The following is an 18,822-nucleotide window of genomic DNA, read 5'->3' as shown; positions in this document are numbered from 1 at the left end:
TATTTTAAAAATTTATAATTGAATGGATTATGTTTTAATTATGTATTTAAATTATTTTAGGTATGTTTGTTTATTACACCCATTACCATGTCATTAGATGTCTGACTATGAACTGATCATATCATAATATAACATTGACAGCACTGTGTCTGAGGGTTTGATTTTCTTTTATTTCATGTTTATTTGGCTAATTGCATTCATAGCAACAGTAATAAGTAGTAAAACACCCCACACACTGTCAAAATTAACTTCTCTTGCACCTAAAAATGGAATAATAAAAGAGACTTATTGAACACCAATTTTCAACATTTGATGTATATCTGTAGCACCTGTATAGAACCTTTATAAATACAAATGTTTGTTTTTTTAAACACATTTGATTTGTATTTATACCAAAGGAATGGAACATTACTATAGAAAGTTGACAATATAAGTGAAGTTAAATAATTTATATACTCCTTCCACTACATAGCTGGTTAATCTACAAATACATTATAAGGGGACAAATTCATTAAATAAAAGGATGTATCATGATATAAAAACATGTATAATAATGCAGGCTACAAAAATGATTGTTTATTACATGGAATTGATCATTGTGCTTCAGTGCTGTGAAATTAGGCATAGTTACAGTGATATGTGAGTTTAAAAGGAGACATTACTGAAAGTATATCTGAGAAGGCCTCACAGAGGACAATAATTTTAATTTTTAGATGAGGATACTGCTAACACTTGTGTAGTGGACTTTACAGTTCACAGAGCACTTTTACCTCATTTGTTTCCTAGATCTCTGATGGTATTAATAAGACAAACAGATGTATATGGGAAGGTGAATGAGACTGTTCAAGAGAGACTGGTAGTGGTGGTGGTTCATAAAGGGAGTTAAATGCAATATTAGATGTGACTACTTCAATTCTTAAATATCCTGGAACCACTACAGGATTTCTGGTTAGGAAGTGGTCTATTCCCTTTTGTGATCTTGAGATTTGAAAACTTGAACTATTGATTACATAATGATTTCATGACTCAAGATACAGAATGTAGATGGTACTTTGGAGATACAAAATGAATTCCATTTTGAATCAGTGAATTCTGAATTCGCTGTTATCTAGAAAGATGTCCCTTGGGGGTGAAAAAATGGTTAAGCACTGGACTACAAACTAAAAGGCTGGTGGTTTGAACCCACCACCATAGGTGCCTAGGAAGAAAGGACTGGTGGTCTTTCAGAGGGTCACTGGCAGAAAAATCCTATGGTGCTATTCTATTTTGTACACAAGGGGCCACCATGAATTGGGATTGACGTGATGTAACTGATTTAGTTTTGTGTTTTTCAAATATAGAAAATTTTGGTGGGAATATGTCATAGAAATAAGAAAAATGGAATTCAGAAAAGGATTCCAAAGTGAGAATGATGGATTAATAGTAGGAAACTAAGATTAGGATCTACAAACATTTATTATTGGTCACTGTGCCAATTTCTTTGCTAGTGATAATGGAGTACAAAAATTGAGATGTCAGTCTCATATCTAGTAATTTGATGTTGAGATGGCATACACAAAACAACATGTAAGTGCTTACAGAAATAAGAGAGGGCTTCAAAATGATAGTGGCAAAGTGGAACTAGAAGGTCATCAAATTTTCTACAAACTTGAGAAAGGAGGCTCTGGTAGGACAAAATAGAACTGCTCCATTGGTTTCTGAGACTAAACCTCTGTCAGAGCAGACAGGTCTAAGGTTAGCAGCCTAACAGTGACCTCACTGTGCCTCCAGAACTCCTGAATAGGAGGACAGGGCCAGATTGGGGAGAAAACTTTCTCGTAGAACTGAATCTCTAAGAACGAACAGATCTATGGAAATTCAACTGAAATAAATTAGGAGTCTGGTGTGCAAAGGTTTGCTTGTAGAACTCTAAGTAGTTAAACAAAATTACACAGAAAGTAAGGAACTTAGAGGAGGATATGAGAAATAATACTCTTCCTTGTAATCTGTCATGTGTGGGCAGTCCACTAGCACTGCAATGGGCATCAATTCTGGACTCTTATCTACCCTATCTCATTTTAAAGACAAACTGTATTTTTTCTCATTTAAATAAGCATTTAATCTTTGAACAATGGTAGATAAATAACAGATTTCCAAATAAAATATTATGCATTGAATTTTTTAGTTATTTGTTTTAAAACTTGGATAATTTTCAGGTGTCTTTTAGTAGGCTCACTGTTGTTACCTAGTTCATGTGAGCCATACTTCCTCATGTTTCATGTATTAAAAAACAAATACTATTGATAAAATGATAAATGTGTTTAAATTGTTTTTTTCTGTCAGGGAATGTGAGATTTGTAGCAAAAACAAAAAATAGGGTCTTGACTTACAGGAAACAAATTCTCCATTAAGTTTATGAAGCATTGCATAATATAATTTGTGGGGATATAAAACTTGAAAATTAAAGTAGAAACTAAAGATGTATGTATTAAGGAATTCAGTGAGGTTTACCTATTGTCAAAAACCACATATTTGAAATACTGTTTCTTCAGCTTTCGCTTCCGAGTTTTTTAAAAAGAACTCCAGGTAGTGAAGCGGCCTTGATGACAGTGGGTTGTGCCTTTGGCTGCTACTTTAAAGGTTGGCAGCTCAAACCAACCGAGTAGGATTAAGTTTCTGTTCCTGTAAAGAACAGAAAGCCCCTAGGAAGCATCTCTACTCTGCTCTCTAAGGTTGGTATGAGCTGAAATAGGCGCAATAGTGTAGGTTTGGTTTGTTTTAAACTGCAACTAGTAAGCTTTTTCTGAAAGTATTTAGCAGTGATCTTTTTCTTTATACAGGTTGAAGAAGAAGGCTTACAAATTTGTGTTGAAATATGTGGTTGTGCTCTACAACTAGACCTTCATGATGATCCCAAAACGAAATGCCTCATCTATAAAACAATTGCTCACTTCTTGCCAAATGACTTGGAGATCCTCAGAATTTGTGCGCTCTCAGTATTTTTTCTTGAGCGCTCCTTGGAAGCATATCATGCTGTCGAGCAGCTTTACAAGCGTCCAGATGAAGAATATAATGAAGGGACAAGTAGTGTTCAAAATCGTGTTCGCTTTGAGTTACTTCCAATTTTGAAGAAGGGGTTGTTTTTTGATCCTGAATTTTGGAACTTTGTAATGATTAAGAAAAATTGTGTAGCATTATTGAGAGATAAATCAGCAGTTAAATTTTTAAGTGAACGAACACTGGAAAATTCCACAGGCAATCTGAAAAAGACAGTGGGACGACAAGGCTTCAATGAAGGGCTTAACTGTTTTACAGATCCCACTCCTGAAGAATTTTATCTAGATGACATATTTGGAGTGCAATCTAAAGGTCATACTAATACAAAGAAAACCTTAACTGTACTTAATGCTTCCAAAGTAGATCACAGTGTCCCCAGGCATAGGTGTGTGCTATGTAACAAGGAGTTTCTAGGTGGTCACATTGTACGGCATGCCCAGGCTCATCAAAAAAAGGGCAGTTTTTCATGTGTAATATGTGGAAGGAAATTCAGAAACAGAGGACTTATGCAGAAGCACTTAAAAAATCATGTTAAGAAAATTCAGAGACAGCAAATTGCTGTAGCTCAACAGGAGGATCAGGCAGTCTCTGTTTTGGAAGAAATTAATTGTTCCGATTCTTCAATTTCATATGAAAATGGAAATACTGATAATAAGAATTTAGAAGTACAGTCAGTTGCTGCTTCCACTGATGGAAACAAAGATGTCCTCTCTGAGCATGTGACCGAATTCATAGAAATTCCTGTAAGTGTACCCGAAGATGTTATTGAGAACATTATTAAAATTGGCAGCTCTGATACTCCTTTAAGTAAAGCTCTGGAACCTCTGCCTGTATGTGAAGATGATGATGAAGAGGAAGAAGAAGGTGATTATGAGGAAGATGATTACGATCTGAATCAAGAAACTGCAGTGCTCCATAAAATCAATGGAGCTGTGTGCCATCCTAAAGACATATATGCTACTGATCAGGAAGGAAACTTTAAGTGCCCTGCCTTTGGCTGTATCAGGATATTTAAAAAAATTGGATTTCTAAATAAACATGCAAGGACTGTACATCCAACTGATTTAAATGTACGGCAAACAGTTATGAAGTGGAGCAGAGGAAAATGTAAATTTTGTCAGAGGCAGTTTGAAGATTCGCAACATTTTATAGATCACCTTAATAGACACAACTATCCAAATGTGTACTTTTGCTTACATTTTAATTGCGGCGAGTCCTTTAAGCTGCCATTCCAGCTTGCCCAGCATACAAAAAGTCACAGGATATTTCAAGCTCAGTGTAGTTTTCCAGAATGTCATGAGCTTTTTGAAGATCTTCCTCTTCTATATGAACATGAAGCTCAGCACTATTTAAGTAAAACACCTGAGTCATCTGCACAACCAAGTGAGTCAGTTTTATGGGATGGTCTTACAGACTCCGATCCTAATCATCAGGAGAAAGACTCCTCTCGTAACGAGACACAAACTATTAGCCTGCCAGTTTCTACTGGCAAATTAAGGAACGATTATGCGGAACCAAAGACATGTATAGGAGGCATAGAAAAGAAACTAGGCAGTTTAGTTCAGAATGGAGATGAACATGCTGATGACGCCGTTTCAGACACAAGCTTGACAGACCAAAAGATGCCTGGTATAGAGCCAAATTCTGAAAATAACGGTACCACTAGTGATCAGTTAATCAATGGACACAGTGAAATAGAACAGACCCCTTTAATCTCATCAGATCCTGCTTTGAAAATTGACACAAATAGAATCAGCACAGAAAATGGTTCCATTGTACCGAATGTTGTACCACAGGAACTCAGTACCCTGCCAGGATCTCAGGCACCTTCCAAACCAAATCTGACCGGCGAACAGACTTCATACGGCTTAATTGTAACAAAGCCATATGTCAGACCACTGCCTCCCAGTTACCTTGATGAACGGTATTTAAGTATGCCAAAACGCAGAAAATTTCTGACTGATAAAGTAGATGCTTGTTCGGATCAAGATAATGTTTGTAAAAAGTCAATGAAAAGATTAAGATGTGGCAAATGTCTGACCACCTACTGTAATGCAGAAGCACTTGAGGCTCACCTTGCACAAAAGAAATGTCAGACACTCTTTGGATTTGATTCAGATGATGAAAGTAAGTCTTCTGTCTTTTCAGTAGGTATATCTGTAGACCTAGACAATGCTGTAATAGATTTATATGGTTAAACAAATTAACATTGTATAGCACAAGTAATAAAAACCACTACCCTAAAGGTTATTTTAATGTACATATGACCATGAGGTGATATTCTTTTCCTGTTTTATAAATCAAGCAATGAAATTCACAAAGGTTATTAAGTACTTTGGGATAGACACAGGCCAGTGAACTGTAGAAGAAACTTGAACCACAAGTCTTTCACACTCGTTGATCATACTTTTTACTATTATCAAAAGCTTCTTTATTCCAAGTTTTATTGTAGTGAAATGTCTAGAAACAAAATGATAATGATGAAAACATGTTTTCATGTACATTTCAGAATTTACGTGAAAATGAACAGTAATAAAAATGAAAAATAAGCAATTTTAAAAGAAAAATCAATGAAAGTGAAGCTAATACCAATATACTTTGAATGAAGAAGGGTATAAATTAAACAGAAATCTGACTTAGAATTTCATTTAAATCTATATTCAGTGTGAATTAACAGTAATGTTCTATTTTACAGGTGCCTGATAAAAATTGTTTCAGAAAGATCTGTCAAGCAGTAGTATGAAAGCACTACAAGAAAATGCATCGTCAGTTTGCAATTTCCCTGATGGCCTTAATTTTAGAACGGTCTTGGATTACTAAAGATAAAAGCAAAGCACAGTTTCTATAATGAATTTATAGGAATGTGCCGTTTTAAACTCCTAAAGGATTACTGCAGAACCCAAAGTACCAGCTATCCAATAAACCACACTTAAAATTAGTTTGTGATAATTTATAGCAGCATGTTCAGTTTCATGTGTGAGAACGGTGTTCAGCGATTAGTCAGAAAGAAGAACCAACTATGGCCTTACAGAAAGGGAAGTTAACCCACTTTTTTTAAGGTTGGTTTATGAGTAAAGTCTTATTAAGAATGAAACTTGTTTTCTTTTTATGCAGCATCTGATCATGTATTCCCTTCTGGTCAAACATGGTGTAAGGAACAATTGCTATTTGGTTTATGCTATAATTTAGAAACGGATTTGTTAAAATAAAACTTGATTTATCACCATATTATCCATTAGATATTGTAACTTGTTTCCAGGTAATTAGAAAGGCAAAAGAAAATTCAATTAATGAATTTAAATGCCAACATTTAAAATAAAAATTTAAAATATTGAAAACCACTCAACGTTTGCTAATAAGTTCTTGATAGAACCTTCCATTTTTGTAACAAATTATGCTTAAAAGGCAGCAGTGTTGGTTAAAAAAGAAAAAAAGCCATCATTCTTGGTGAACAGGGTTAGCAACAAAAAGACCCTCCGCGAGATGGATTGACACAGCTGCAACATAGCATACACATCAGTGATTGTGAGGGATGGTGCAGAACTAGGTGGTGGCTGATTCTTTCATATAAGGGGCTGCTGTGAGTCAACTAACTTGACAGCACCTGGTAACAAAGCCATCAGTAACTCTGGGGAAACAGGAGGAATCTAAGACCATTTCAGGCTACACAGGTGAGGAAAACACTGAATTGCAAATTCTTCAATGTGAATAATGGTATAAGCACACTGGGATATTGCTATATGAATATAGAATAGTGTTAGGACATTGCTCGGTGACTTATCATGAGGTCTGTAGACATTAATGTGGGTTACCTAAACACAGTCTGTAAGGATAACTGGCTTAAATATGTCAGCTATGAATCAGGAAAAATATTCATTGATATTATCCAATTAGGAGATTTAACTCCCCAAATAAGCCATACTACTCATGCTTTGTTGTTCAGTAGAGATGAATTTGGTCTGAACAGTAATTTTTATATCTATAAAAGTATTTGTATAAGAACATGAGATGTGTCAATGAATTATTTGCCTTGGTGACCAGTAATTTTCCTAAGGAAGATTGTAACTAAATAGTCAGTAGTTCTTAAAAATACCATCTGAAATTAGATGTTTTCTGCTTGTCCTTTCTTGAAAAAGGGAAGCCTATGAACCTCCTGTCTCATACAACTAATATATTGTTAATCTACAGGCATGAAAAATACAAAATTGGAAAGGAAATTTTAAAAATGGAGCTATTAATGCACCAGTGGCAACTAAATATATTCGGTTTTTCCAACTGATAACTTTTTGTTCAAAGCAGATAATCTTATCAGGTCCTCCTATCACAAATTTTCAAATAGTCACCAATCAGATTACTGAGAATTTGGGACAGTTCTTCCTGGGTATCATCCAGACTTTATTGAATTAGGATTTCCAGGTCACAATACAGCAGATGATCTAGACCTTTTTTTTGTACTAATTTATCAAAGAGTATCACTATGCAATTATGGTCAGAAGTTCATTCCAATAAAATTAGTTTTGTTTTGTTTTGTTAATGTAGCCTATATTAGGCTGTAGAATTTATATTTAAGTAATTAAAACTTAAATCAGATTTTTTTAAATCCTTTCTGTCAACTATACAAAGTTTTCCATATTTCTGACAATAAAAATATAGTAAATTCTATTTCAGTTTAGTTTGAAAGTATCTGATGTAATAAAAAGCTTGTTTGAAACTTCTTTATTTGGAAATGTTTTTCTTGAACTATAGTTTTTGATTTGTACATTTTCCAAAAGTTTGAAATACCTTTAAAAATTTCGTCACTTTTTTTTTAATAGAAGTTGTAACCACTGGCATAAATAGATGCCCACACATTTTAACATTGTCATTAATTTCCCAGTTCACACTAAGATGCTTTTAAACATATCCCACTATTTTGTTGTCTTGAATTTGAAATTTTATGACTCCTTTTGCTCTAACAGAATGGCTTCTGAAAGGAGGAGGGCAAATTGGCTATACGTAGCTAAATCTAAGAATGGCTTGTAAAATTCTATTTGACCAGTTTTCAGTCTCTCTACATATTTCTCCAATAATCTCTATTGAAAGAATGTGTGCATTTTAATATTATGTGTGTCATGTAAAACATCAACCTTCATAATTTTTGCTTTTATGGGGTACATAAACTTCCAACAGTCCTAATTTGGAATTCAGAAGAAAGCTTTTTTTTTTTTTTTATTTCACTGAATCTGCTGGGTTTTGCCCTACTTTGTTACTCCTTCTATTTCAACAATGTTTATCTTTTATGAACCAAACTTCAAAACCTTATTTTTAAACTCTGTTTTAATAAGATCAAGAAAATAGCAAATCTGAAGTTTTGCTGCTTGGATGTGGTGGAGGAAGGAAAATGGGCATGTTGTGGGCAAGGACACTGGTACTTTGGGCTTTAGCCATATTCATTTAAACCAATTAATTAATTTGAGTAGATAATTTATAACATCCAACTTTTGATTATTTTTTCCCATCACACTGAAGGTTCAGCTGTACTCCTGTCATGTTTGGTTTTAATACTGTATGAATGAAAACCTCAAAGATGATAGTGTTTATTTTTTAATTTATTTGGTACTGTAAAAACACTTTTCAGAATGATTAATGCTGCATATGCATTTTGGAATTGTTAACGTGACAGATATTAAGATTCAGCAAGAAAGAAAATTTGTGCTTCCTTGTTGAACATTAAATTGTTTCACTTTGCATTTTATAAGAGTACAAGTTAAAACTGAGCCATCGAACTGCAATAAATCAACAAGTGTTTCATTTCAAGAAATTTTTTTGTATTGTAAATAGATTTGTTCAATAAAACATTGTCCTTGTTGGTAATGAAGTGTTTAGTTTTATGTAGTAGATTGCTTCCCAAAGAAATTTGGTTTATTTAAAGCACATTAAATGCATTTCTATTATGTTTATAAGGAAATGAGCTCTTTTAGTTTCTTTACTACATTTTAAATTATTTTTTAAAACAATATATAAAAATAAAAACGTAAAGTTTACACAAATCAAAAATAGGCAGTTTTTGGACATTGTAACAAATGCGTATATGTGGAAATATAAGTTAATAGAATTTTGGTTAATAAAATTTCACATAAGTGATTTAATTGTTATATATAGTAAATGCCCTCTGCAATCTCAGGTGGAAGACCTTTCCAAGAGCAAGACAGTTGATGGATTCGTTAACTTTCCTTAAGTGAAAAACATATAGTGCAATTTCAAAACAACAAAAACAAAGAAACTGTATTTGCGACAGTCACATGTAGATAATAGGATGTAAGTGATGAAGTTACATAAGCATTTCAATGGGAAAATGCTTAGAGTTAATTAAGAATTTGTAACCAAAAGTGATAGCCTTGGATATGAGGGGGGCTTTCTTTTTTGGTCCAACAAAGGAAAACTTATTTGCTATAACTCACGGGGTTAAGCTTCGCTACTGACAGGAAAATCGATCATTTAGAATAGACCTACTCATCGGATCCACAAAAGAAAGGCCTGGCCATCTGTTGTAACAGTTATCCTGTGTAGCACTTCCACTCTGTCACATTACAGTTGCTATACATTGAAATTACTTAATGGCACCTAACAGCTCATTCTGATGTGAAGAAATAGGATTGCAAATGAAAGTTAGTGAAGCATTCTAGATTTGATAATTCTGTGGTATAAATCTTATTAATTTTAATAGATGTATTTTTAATAATCAACTATTAAATTGATATTCAAATTATTGAGTTATTTAGTAAAAATTATAGGTACTCTAGAAGCAAGTGACTAAGAAGTTTCAAGATAGTAAATCATGTTGTCTTCCATAGCATAATTTAAGATAATGATTTCAGGAATCCACTAAATAGAAGGACATGATTTGAAATGAAGACAATTCAATACTGCATTAAATAAAGTTTTTAAGTGGGAGAAGTTCATGACATTCTGGATGTTAAATACTGGGGAAGTGGCTTTGTTTCTGTTGCTGTATGTATCACAGCTACTTAGGGCCTATAAGAGATAAGAACAATTTTTTTTAGATAAGGCCAATTTTGATACCAATCAATGCTCTGAAATATTGAATAACTTGACTGAAGTCCCACAGCTAAAATTTAGGTGATGTTGAAAAATCAGGTGACTCCTAATACCATTTTCCATGCTGTCTTACTATTTTCCCTAGAAATACAGAGCAGGAGTGATCTGAATATATCTAACACTTCGGGGGCAGTGATTTAAGAGGTAAGATGAGGTACATGTTCAGACAGCTGATTAATGTTGTATTAGCTACTACCCCGAACGTGTTATCCAATCCAAACCAAGACAGTTGATTCTGACATCATTACCATTTCTGAAACTGTACATCTATGGGAGTGACAGTCTCATTCTTCTCGAGTGGGATCTTGTTTTTAGGTGCCTGGTACAGCATCATCCTCACAATTGTGATATTTTAGTTTGTTGTTGTAGCCACTGTGTCAATCCATCTCTTCAAGAATACTTTTTTTTTTGGCTGCCCTTCACAAAGCATGATGTCCTTTTTCAGATAGTATTCTCTCTTGACAACATACAAGTTCACGAAGTCTCACCATCCTTGCTTCCAAGCCTTCTGGCCATACTTCCAAGGTAGATTTGTGTGTTCTGGCAGTCCATGGTACTTTCAATATTCTTCAGTAGCACCATAATTTGGATATAGATTCTTCAGTTTTTTTTTAATTTCACATGCATATGAAATGATTGAAAATACCATGGCTTAGGTCAGGCGCACTTCAGTCTTCAAAATGACACCTTTGCTCTCTTAAGTAAAGGTCTCATGTTTTCCCAGTGCAATATGTCATTTGATTTCTTGATTGCTGCTTCCATGAGAATTGATTGTTGACCCAAGCAAGATGAAATTCTTGAACACTTCAGCCTTTCCTCAGTTTATTGGTGGTGAGTATTTTTATTTTTTTCACAATGAGTTGTTCAGTGAATTAGCTGATAGTTGGTCACTGGAATGACAACTGTCCACAATCCCAAGTGTTTAATGGCCACATGTAATGGCTATCTTGGAAGGACCCCTGGTGACATAGTGGATGATACTTTTCCTGCTAATCACAAGGTCAGCATTTCAAAACCACCAGCTATGCTCTATGGGAGAAAGGTGAGACTTTTCTACAGTCATAAATACAGTTTTAGGAACTCGCAGGAACCACATTGTTTCAAAGGATCCCTCTGAGTTAAAACCAACTCCATCGCAGTGGGTTTGAGAATATAGTGGGCAGTACAGATGCAGAACATCTTCATCACTTCAGGAAGTACTTGTAGACATTTGTACCTGTCAAATCCCTATAGCTCTGTGCCATTTGTCTGAAAACTTCAATTCTTAAGGTCATACCAAAGCCATTGCTAGGAATCAGTACCAACTCATAGCAACCTTCTAGAGTACTGCCCCACAGGGGTTCCTTGGTTGTTCTTTAAGGAAAGATTGCCACCACTTCCTGTCCCATCTAGTGGGTTCCAATCTCAGCTTTTGCTTATCAGTGTATACTGCACCAGACCTACTTAGCATAGCAATCACTTGCAAGGAGTCCATGGTATCTGAGGTTAAGTAAATGTATCTCAGTTCATCCACGTGGTTTCAATGTTATTCCAAAGACTGCATTTGCAATGTGTCTCATAACATAGCTGCAAAAAGTTCATGGGAAAATCCTATTCTCTCGTAATCCCATTTTACAAATCTATGTGTATATGGATATATTCAAATTTTCCCATCTGAATTTGCAGATATGTATATTTCAGCTCCTAAATAGAAATACCCGAAATAACTTAAAATAGAGAAAACAGAAAATGTGTCAACACATGTGGCAATGTATTAAATACAGTCTGATTCCTTGGGAGGGTTTGGTACAGATCAGCATGGCTATTTCCCCTTCGTGAATGTGGGTTGCCTGTTCTTATTAATAACTAAACCCCAAAACCACTCAATGCTGTGGAGTCAATTCTGACTTATGGCGACCCAGTAGGGCGAGGTAGAACTAACCCTGTTGGTGTCCGAGACTAATTCTACAACAGGAGTAGAAAGCCCAGTCTTTCTACTCCCACCATAACAGTTAGTACTTAGGGAGCTGTCAATGATCTTCCACCATACTAATTAATAGCTAGTACTTAGCTCTTTCAACGATGGAAGTATTTAAAGTCTTTCCTGATAAAAATGATGAGGCAGTTATATTTATCAGATAAATTATAGTAATATAAATTAAGGGACAAACGGGTGCTTGCCCGCTGTCAGAAAGTGACCGTGGCAATGTGGCCTTCAAGTCCCTAAACTTAAACTTCATGAGATTTGTACTCTCCAAGGACAAGTCGAGAAGCGAGGCAACACATCCCCGCTTGTCTGCAAGGATCAAGTAAGGCGGGCGGGCATGAGGTAGGGTCTGGTGAAAACACAAGCTTTCATAGTACAACGCTAAACAGGACCAAATTATTTTAACACTGAAAATTACCTTAAGAGTATCAAGCCCCGCTTCCACAACTCAGAAGTGCTCGGGACGGGGGAGCGGGGGCAGGGGGCGGATATCCGAGACCTCAGGGACGCCCCCTCCGTTGGTACGTCCGCCGGGGCACGAAACCAAGGCGGAGCGCCTTCCACGCACCGGCACCCGCGCCGACCTGCAAGCCTCTCATTTGTAACTCATCTGGGGGAGATCAGGGCATCACTTTTTGCAGCCCTGCAAAAGACGCGGCGTTTTCCCGCAGGGAAATAGCTAGGACCCCGCTCGGTCCGCGCCAGGCGGCACCGGGCGGAACGGCAAATCGGAACCCGGCTTCCCGGAGGGACCTTTTGGGCGACCACTTCCGCTCGGGGCTCTGGAACCCCGGAGGCCTTCTGAACGCGAACACCGAGAAAGGCACTTCCTGTGTCTGTTGCCCAGGCGCCGCCCTGGTGCGCCTGAGAGGCGGCGTTGTTAGCGTCGTCCTCTCCCCCCTTTTTGGGGGTCGAGATGTCGGGGCTCAGCCAGCCAGAAATGGAGGGCTGTCGTCACCTGCTCGGCCTATTGGACAACGACGAGATCATGGCCCTGTGCGACACCGTCACCAACCGCCTGGTGCAACCTGAGGACCGCCAAGGTAAGGGGCGGACTTCGCACCTGGGTGGCTGCCCTTCCCCCAAACTCCACCCAGACCTTGACGTGCGGGACCGGGGGGTAAGTCGAGGAACCCGGGGCCTGGGGGCGCTGGAGAATCCCAGGCGCCTATAGAGCCGCCCGGCGCTGGGGCCCGAAAGCGGACCCCGACAAGCTGTGGCCCCCGAGGGAGGGGTGGAACTGACAACGTCCCGTTTCCGAGTTGTATCCATTACATTTTATGGACAAAACGCCCGTGCTTTCGAGGAGTCCGATGGCGTGAATAGCCATTTTATAAAATGTCCTGAGGACCACGGTAACTTTCTCTTCCGATTTGGATTAGCCGAGGCGTGTCAGCTGCTACTCCGGCGTCTTTTTTCCCCCAAGCCTGGGAGAAGGATATCATAAGTAATTTTTATCAGTCTTCTAGGTAAAACAGCCTCTGTAATGAAAAGAGCAGGAAGTTTGGAGCCATGTTTCCTATGGATCGGAGATAATTTCGTGTGTTAAATTACTTTCAAAGCCAAGTAAACATCCGGTAGATGGTAAATGCCCAATCAGTGATTCTCTAGAAGCAAAACCAAATTCTCAGCCTTCTGGTGGATGCCATCTCGTAACGACCCTGTAGGACAGGATAGAACTGCCACTGAGAGTTTCCCAGACTAGAGATCCTTCTTGCACCCGTGGAGCGGGCAGTGGGCTTGAACTGCTGAGCTTGCGTTTAGCAGTGCAAGGCGTAACCCACTACCCCAAGCCACTCCTGTAACTGGTGACTAGTGTGGGAGAAAGATGCATTTGAAACTTTGAACCCAAACACTTCGACTGAAATCGTTTCAGATTTATGTAGCTCGTCAGGTTTTCTATGCTCAACATGCTCATCATCCTATGTGAATGTGAATGTAAAATTGTAACATGAAAATGAAATGTTATAGTTGATCTAAACATAAATTAAGGGAGAAACAATACTTGCCACTATTAAGAAAATGTACAAATGGTTTTAATAGACGTTTCTCAGAAAGAAAAAATAACAAGTACATGAGAATGTTTTGAAACTGATTGTGGTAGCAATTGTACAATACTCACTCCTTGATGTGACTGAACTATGGGATGGTAGGATACCTGTATTAATTCCCAAAAAGTGATTTTGGAAAAAAGATATGGTGTGATTAAGTATGATCCAAATAAATGATTGACCAAAAAAAGCACGCATGTTTCTCTGCATATTGGTGATGAAATGAAGCAACTTTTTAAAAATTGGGATTTAATACATATATCACTCCATAGTTCAATCATGTCAAGCAGAATTGTACAATTGCTACCACAATCAATTTCCAAGCATTCTTTTTCTGCATGGACTCCTTGAAATTGTCTCCCTTTCACCCCCAAACACCACCAGCGTACCCCACCCCCAAACTCTTATTGTACTTGTGTCTCTAGGTTTGTCAATCCTGGGTTTCATATACTTATAAATGGAAAAACATAACACAGCTTCAGGAGGGTGACCTCCGATGACCTGGCACTTCTGGAATACACCCTAATGTGAACAGACAAAATAATACAAACCAAAATTAGAATTTTGGAAACTAGATCAGGTCCAGCAACCTGGGACTGTGAATTGAGTATATAAGAACCAGTTTTATTAAGGATTTCAAGAAGGAAGAAAATGTTCTGGAACTGATTGTACAATACTGCTTGATGTGATTGAACTATGGAATGGTATGATGCCTGGATTAGCACCCAACAAAAATGGTTTGGGGAAAAACAAAAACCATATTTGGTAAACTTAGTCTTTTTTCCTAGAAGTTTATTTAAGAATGGTTAAGTGGCCCAATTCTGACCAGTGAGTGGTGAAAGAAAGTTCACAGGAAAGATTCTGTTATGTTTTTTTAAATTATTAATTGGCATTTATATATCAATCCATAGTTCAATCAAGCAGAATTGTACAATTGCTTCCACAATCAGTTTCCAAACATTCTTTTTCTTCCTGGACTCACTGTACCCTAGCGCTGCCCCCACCTCCCAAATAAATCAATAAAGCCCCTTATTCTGTCCCTATAGGCTCATTAATTCTGAGTGTCACATACTGGAGAAAAGAAAAACATACAACACAACTTTAAGAGGATGACCTCCAATGACATAACACCTCTGAGATACACCCTACTATCAAACGAACATAAACAAAACAAAATACAGAAAATGTTGAAAACCAGATCAAGCCCAGCGTGCATCAGAAGGAGGAGCAACTGACAATTTTTTAACTGTTAAGTCAGGTTTATCCCATTGATCTTTTATAGTCGTTTCTCAAATATACTCAACTTCAAAAGGGTGACCCTGAGCAACTTGTTGACAGCTTCTGGAAAAGCGTAAATTAGATCTATCGATTGGGAGCTCAGTTTTCAAATCTTTTTTTTTTCTGTCCCAGCTGAGAAGATTCTTTTATCTAGAATATATGCACTCTCCCTGAATTCCTTTGGGGATCTTTTTTAAAATGCAGATTCTGATTCAGTAGCTCTTTGGATTGGTCCAAAAACACTTCTCTAACCAGTGAGCTCTCAGATCATGCTCAGACTGCTTACCCCTGCGTGCATGGAGAGGCTTTAATGAGAAGGTTCAATGGAATGGTGTTGTAATAAGACACAGTACAAAGTAATAGTGTTGGTAATAAGACACAATGCACAAAAGACCTCTACAGAAGGATGGTTTATAAGACAGTCAAAACATTCCAAACCAAATAAAAATGATTAGGGACACATATTTGAGCCGTGCTACTATAACGTATGCGTCTTCGAGTTTTGCTATTTTTAGAGTGAATAAAATGGATTTCAGAAATACGTGTACACTTAAAATATTGTCATTTATAATTTTATGAGTTGTATGTGAATTTATGTCATCACAACTAGCATTTTTCTGGCAACATTATACTTCCAAAATGAAGTACTTTGAAAAGTATTTTGACCGACACTTCTATTGTTGGATTTAAAAGTTTAACCTCTTCCTGCTTTTAAAAAGTAATAATGGCATAAACAATAATTATAAGAATTTATTTCATATAGACCTTGAAAAAAATTTACAGGTGACTCATGATTTTCTTTTAACCTTTGCTAATGTGTTTTTTAGATGCTATTCGGGCAATTTTAGTCTACAGTCAAAGTGTAGAAGAACTTCTGAAGCGTAAAAAAGTCCACCGAGAAGTAATATTTAAGTACTTGGCAACACAGGGGGAGATTATACCTCCAGCTACTGAAAAACATAATCTCGTTCAGCATGCAAAAGGTTACTGGAAAAGGCAATCGCAGCTGAAGCTGACAGACGCGCCGGAGCCCGTGGCAAAGAGAGAAGCCGTCCAGCTCTTCCCCAAAGTAAAGTAGATCCTAGAGCTAACCGCTATCCCCTTTGAAACTGCCACATCATCCCGGATCTGTAGGGAGCAGGGTTCATGAAAGTGTATTGGTGCTTTATAGCTTCAGCTTGAGTGTTATTTTAAACCCACTTTTAAAAAAAGGCTTCAGTCTTGCAGACATTCTCTGGGAAAAAACTGTGAACAGGAATGCAATTGATTTTTTCAGGAACTAGATAAAATGGTTTCCACTGTGTAAGCTTGGCTATTCCGGTTTCATTGTTTCTCCACTGAATTGAATGATTTTTGAATGAACCTCTGCATAATCTGTAATTTTAAAATGACAAACCACCCAGTTTCAGGGTGAGAGAACATAAAAGGAAAGCATCTTGTAGAGGTTCTCGTACTTTAATGAACAGAGCATTGGCTTTGACATGACACGAGTGTGGCTGCAAATTGTAGTCTTCCCTGTGCTATGTATGAGCTGTGGCAAACCCCTGGACCTTCGTGTGCCTCGGCGTCTTCACAGTCGGCGAGATGGCCTTGGAAGTGCCCAGCAGTTGCAATGATGAACGTCTAGCCTGTCAGATCTATATTTGTAGTAACATTTCCTTTGAAAAGGTTGAATTAATAATAAAAAATTAATCCCAGTTATAGAGCATAACGTATTTTGAACACATTGAAGTGTTCAAGAATAAACTGTTAATTGTCTAAAGATGTGGAAATTCTTAAGTTTTATTTAGGTATAATTTATATGCAATAAATTGCATTCATTTAAAGTAAGCCATTTGATAAGTTTTAACACATACGTGCGAAACTGCTATCGTAATTGAGAAATGGAACTATGCTGTCGTAGTAAATGATCCTATAGATCAGTATTAACCATTTGTTTATGCTTCCATTTTTTGAGGCTTTGTTAATAAGTTGAATTTGTAGCTATTAATCTGTGAAGATTCCAAATCAATTTTTATGCTCTCTGAAAAAAACAATTTTATTGTGCATGATGAATCTGAGCCCATGTGTAGTTTCTGTTTCTTTTACTATTATCAGTATATTCAAATTTAGCTCTGAAATATGCTGAATAGAAATGGGTATAATGTTTAGAGTAAGGTTTGTATGATAATGTTTTTTTTTTTCTTATTTTAACCAGCAGGAAACGCAAGATAAAAAAGCTGAAAAAGTTGATATACGACGACTAGGAGAAGAATTTTGTCATTGGTTCTTTGAGCTTCTTAATTCTCAGAACCCTTTGCTGGGACCGCCACATGCTGACTGGGGACCACAGCACTTCTGGCACGATGTCAAGCTTAGGTTTTATTACAGTACATCCGAGCAGAATGTGACAGATTACCATGGAGCAGAGATTGTGAGCCTTCGTTTGCTGTCACTAGTGAAAGAAGAATTTCTGTTTCTCAGTCCCAACTTAGATTCTCGTGGGCTGAAGTGCGCGTCCTCTCCTCACGGGCTAGTTATGGTTGGGGTGGCTGGCACGGTCCACCGAGGGAACACTTGCTTGGGCATTTTTGAACAAATATTTGGACTCATCCGTTGCCCTTTTGTGGAAAATACTTGGAAAATCAAATTTATCAATCTCAGAATTGTTGGAGAGAGTTCACTTGCTCCGGGAACATTACAGGCACCAAGTGTTACATTTGAACCAAGTGATTTAGAGGCCTTTTATAATGTCATCTCGCTGTGTGGGAACAACGAAGCGCGGCTTAATGGGAAGCAAACAGTGGACAGTGGAACTGGAGACCAAGCTGTCTGCACTGGAAACGAAGCACTGTCGAGCAGAAGAGAACTGAGTTTACCTCAGAAGCACTGAGTATCACTGTTACCACAAAAACCTACGCAGAAACTTCCAAATACTGTCTCGGTGATGTCCAATTGATTTCAGGCGTGAAGATGGACATATTTTAGTTGAAATACCTTTCTTGACTACAAATTGACATGCGAATACTTGCCTATTTCTACATGACTTGTAGCCAGTGTTTTGAGAGCATCATGCAGTTCATCAAATAAATCCCACTCAGATGTTACAGCTGATGGTGTGCCTTAGAAACCGGATCTCGCTTTCATTTCACTCAGTGACCGTTCGGATGTCAATGCTTTTCACGTGGGGAAGGATGACTAGTAGTCAGAGCTTCATCTTCTATTTCTTACCTTCTTTTGTGCAATTCTAGATAACTAGATATTTCACAAATGCATCTCACGACAGTGTTGAAAAACAAAACAAAAAATGTAGAGTTACATAATGTAATATCATGTCATTTTACAAAACTTGAAAGATAGGATGTTTCTAATGCAAAACATCCAATAATACAGCAAGTGGAAAAAATACACTTG

The 18,822-nt window shown here is 37.2% G+C and overlaps 2 protein-coding genes across 3 annotated transcripts in view; both read left to right on the top strand.

Annotated features, from left to right (window-relative positions):
- The window catches only part of ZNF654 (zinc finger protein 654), a 58,262-nt gene extending 49,373 nt beyond the window's left edge, over window positions 1-8,889 (top strand). The window contains exons 8-9 of the mRNA XM_075542448.1: window positions 2,820-5,163; window positions 5,732-8,889. Coding sequence (XP_075398563.1) covers window positions 2,820-5,163; window positions 5,732-5,739 — 2,352 coding nt within the window. The 3' untranslated portion in view covers window positions 5,740-8,889. The remainder of the gene's footprint in view (window positions 1-2,819; window positions 5,164-5,731) is intronic.
- Window positions 8,890-12,876: 3,987 nt separating this feature from the next.
- On the top strand, window positions 12,877-18,515 carry C2H3orf38 (chromosome 2 C3orf38 homolog). 2 transcript variants are annotated; one of them, XM_075542447.1, is made up of 3 exons: window positions 12,877-13,143; window positions 16,257-16,498; window positions 17,630-18,515. In XM_075542447.1, the coding sequence occupies exons 1-3, from the start codon at window positions 13,017-13,019 to the stop codon at window positions 18,299-18,301; spliced, it is 1,041 nt and encodes a 346-aa protein (XP_075398562.1). In that variant the 5' UTR covers window positions 12,877-13,016; the 3' UTR covers window positions 18,302-18,515. The 2 variants fall into 2 exon arrangements, with proteins under 2 accessions (XP_075398562.1, XP_075398561.1); XM_075542446.1 differs by having other exon boundaries at window positions 12,879-13,143; window positions 17,627-18,515.
- The last annotated feature ends 307 nt before the right edge of the window (window positions 18,516-18,822 follow it).

The sequence above is a fragment of the Tenrec ecaudatus genome, chromosome 2 (genome assembly GCF_050624435.1).
Source record: "Tenrec ecaudatus isolate mTenEca1 chromosome 2, mTenEca1.hap1, whole genome shotgun sequence".
NCBI classification, from domain to species: domain Eukaryota; kingdom Metazoa; phylum Chordata; class Mammalia; order Afrosoricida; family Tenrecidae; genus Tenrec; species Tenrec ecaudatus.
Note: the sequence above shows the minus strand (reverse complement) of the source record. Positions and strands in the feature narration are given on the sequence as shown.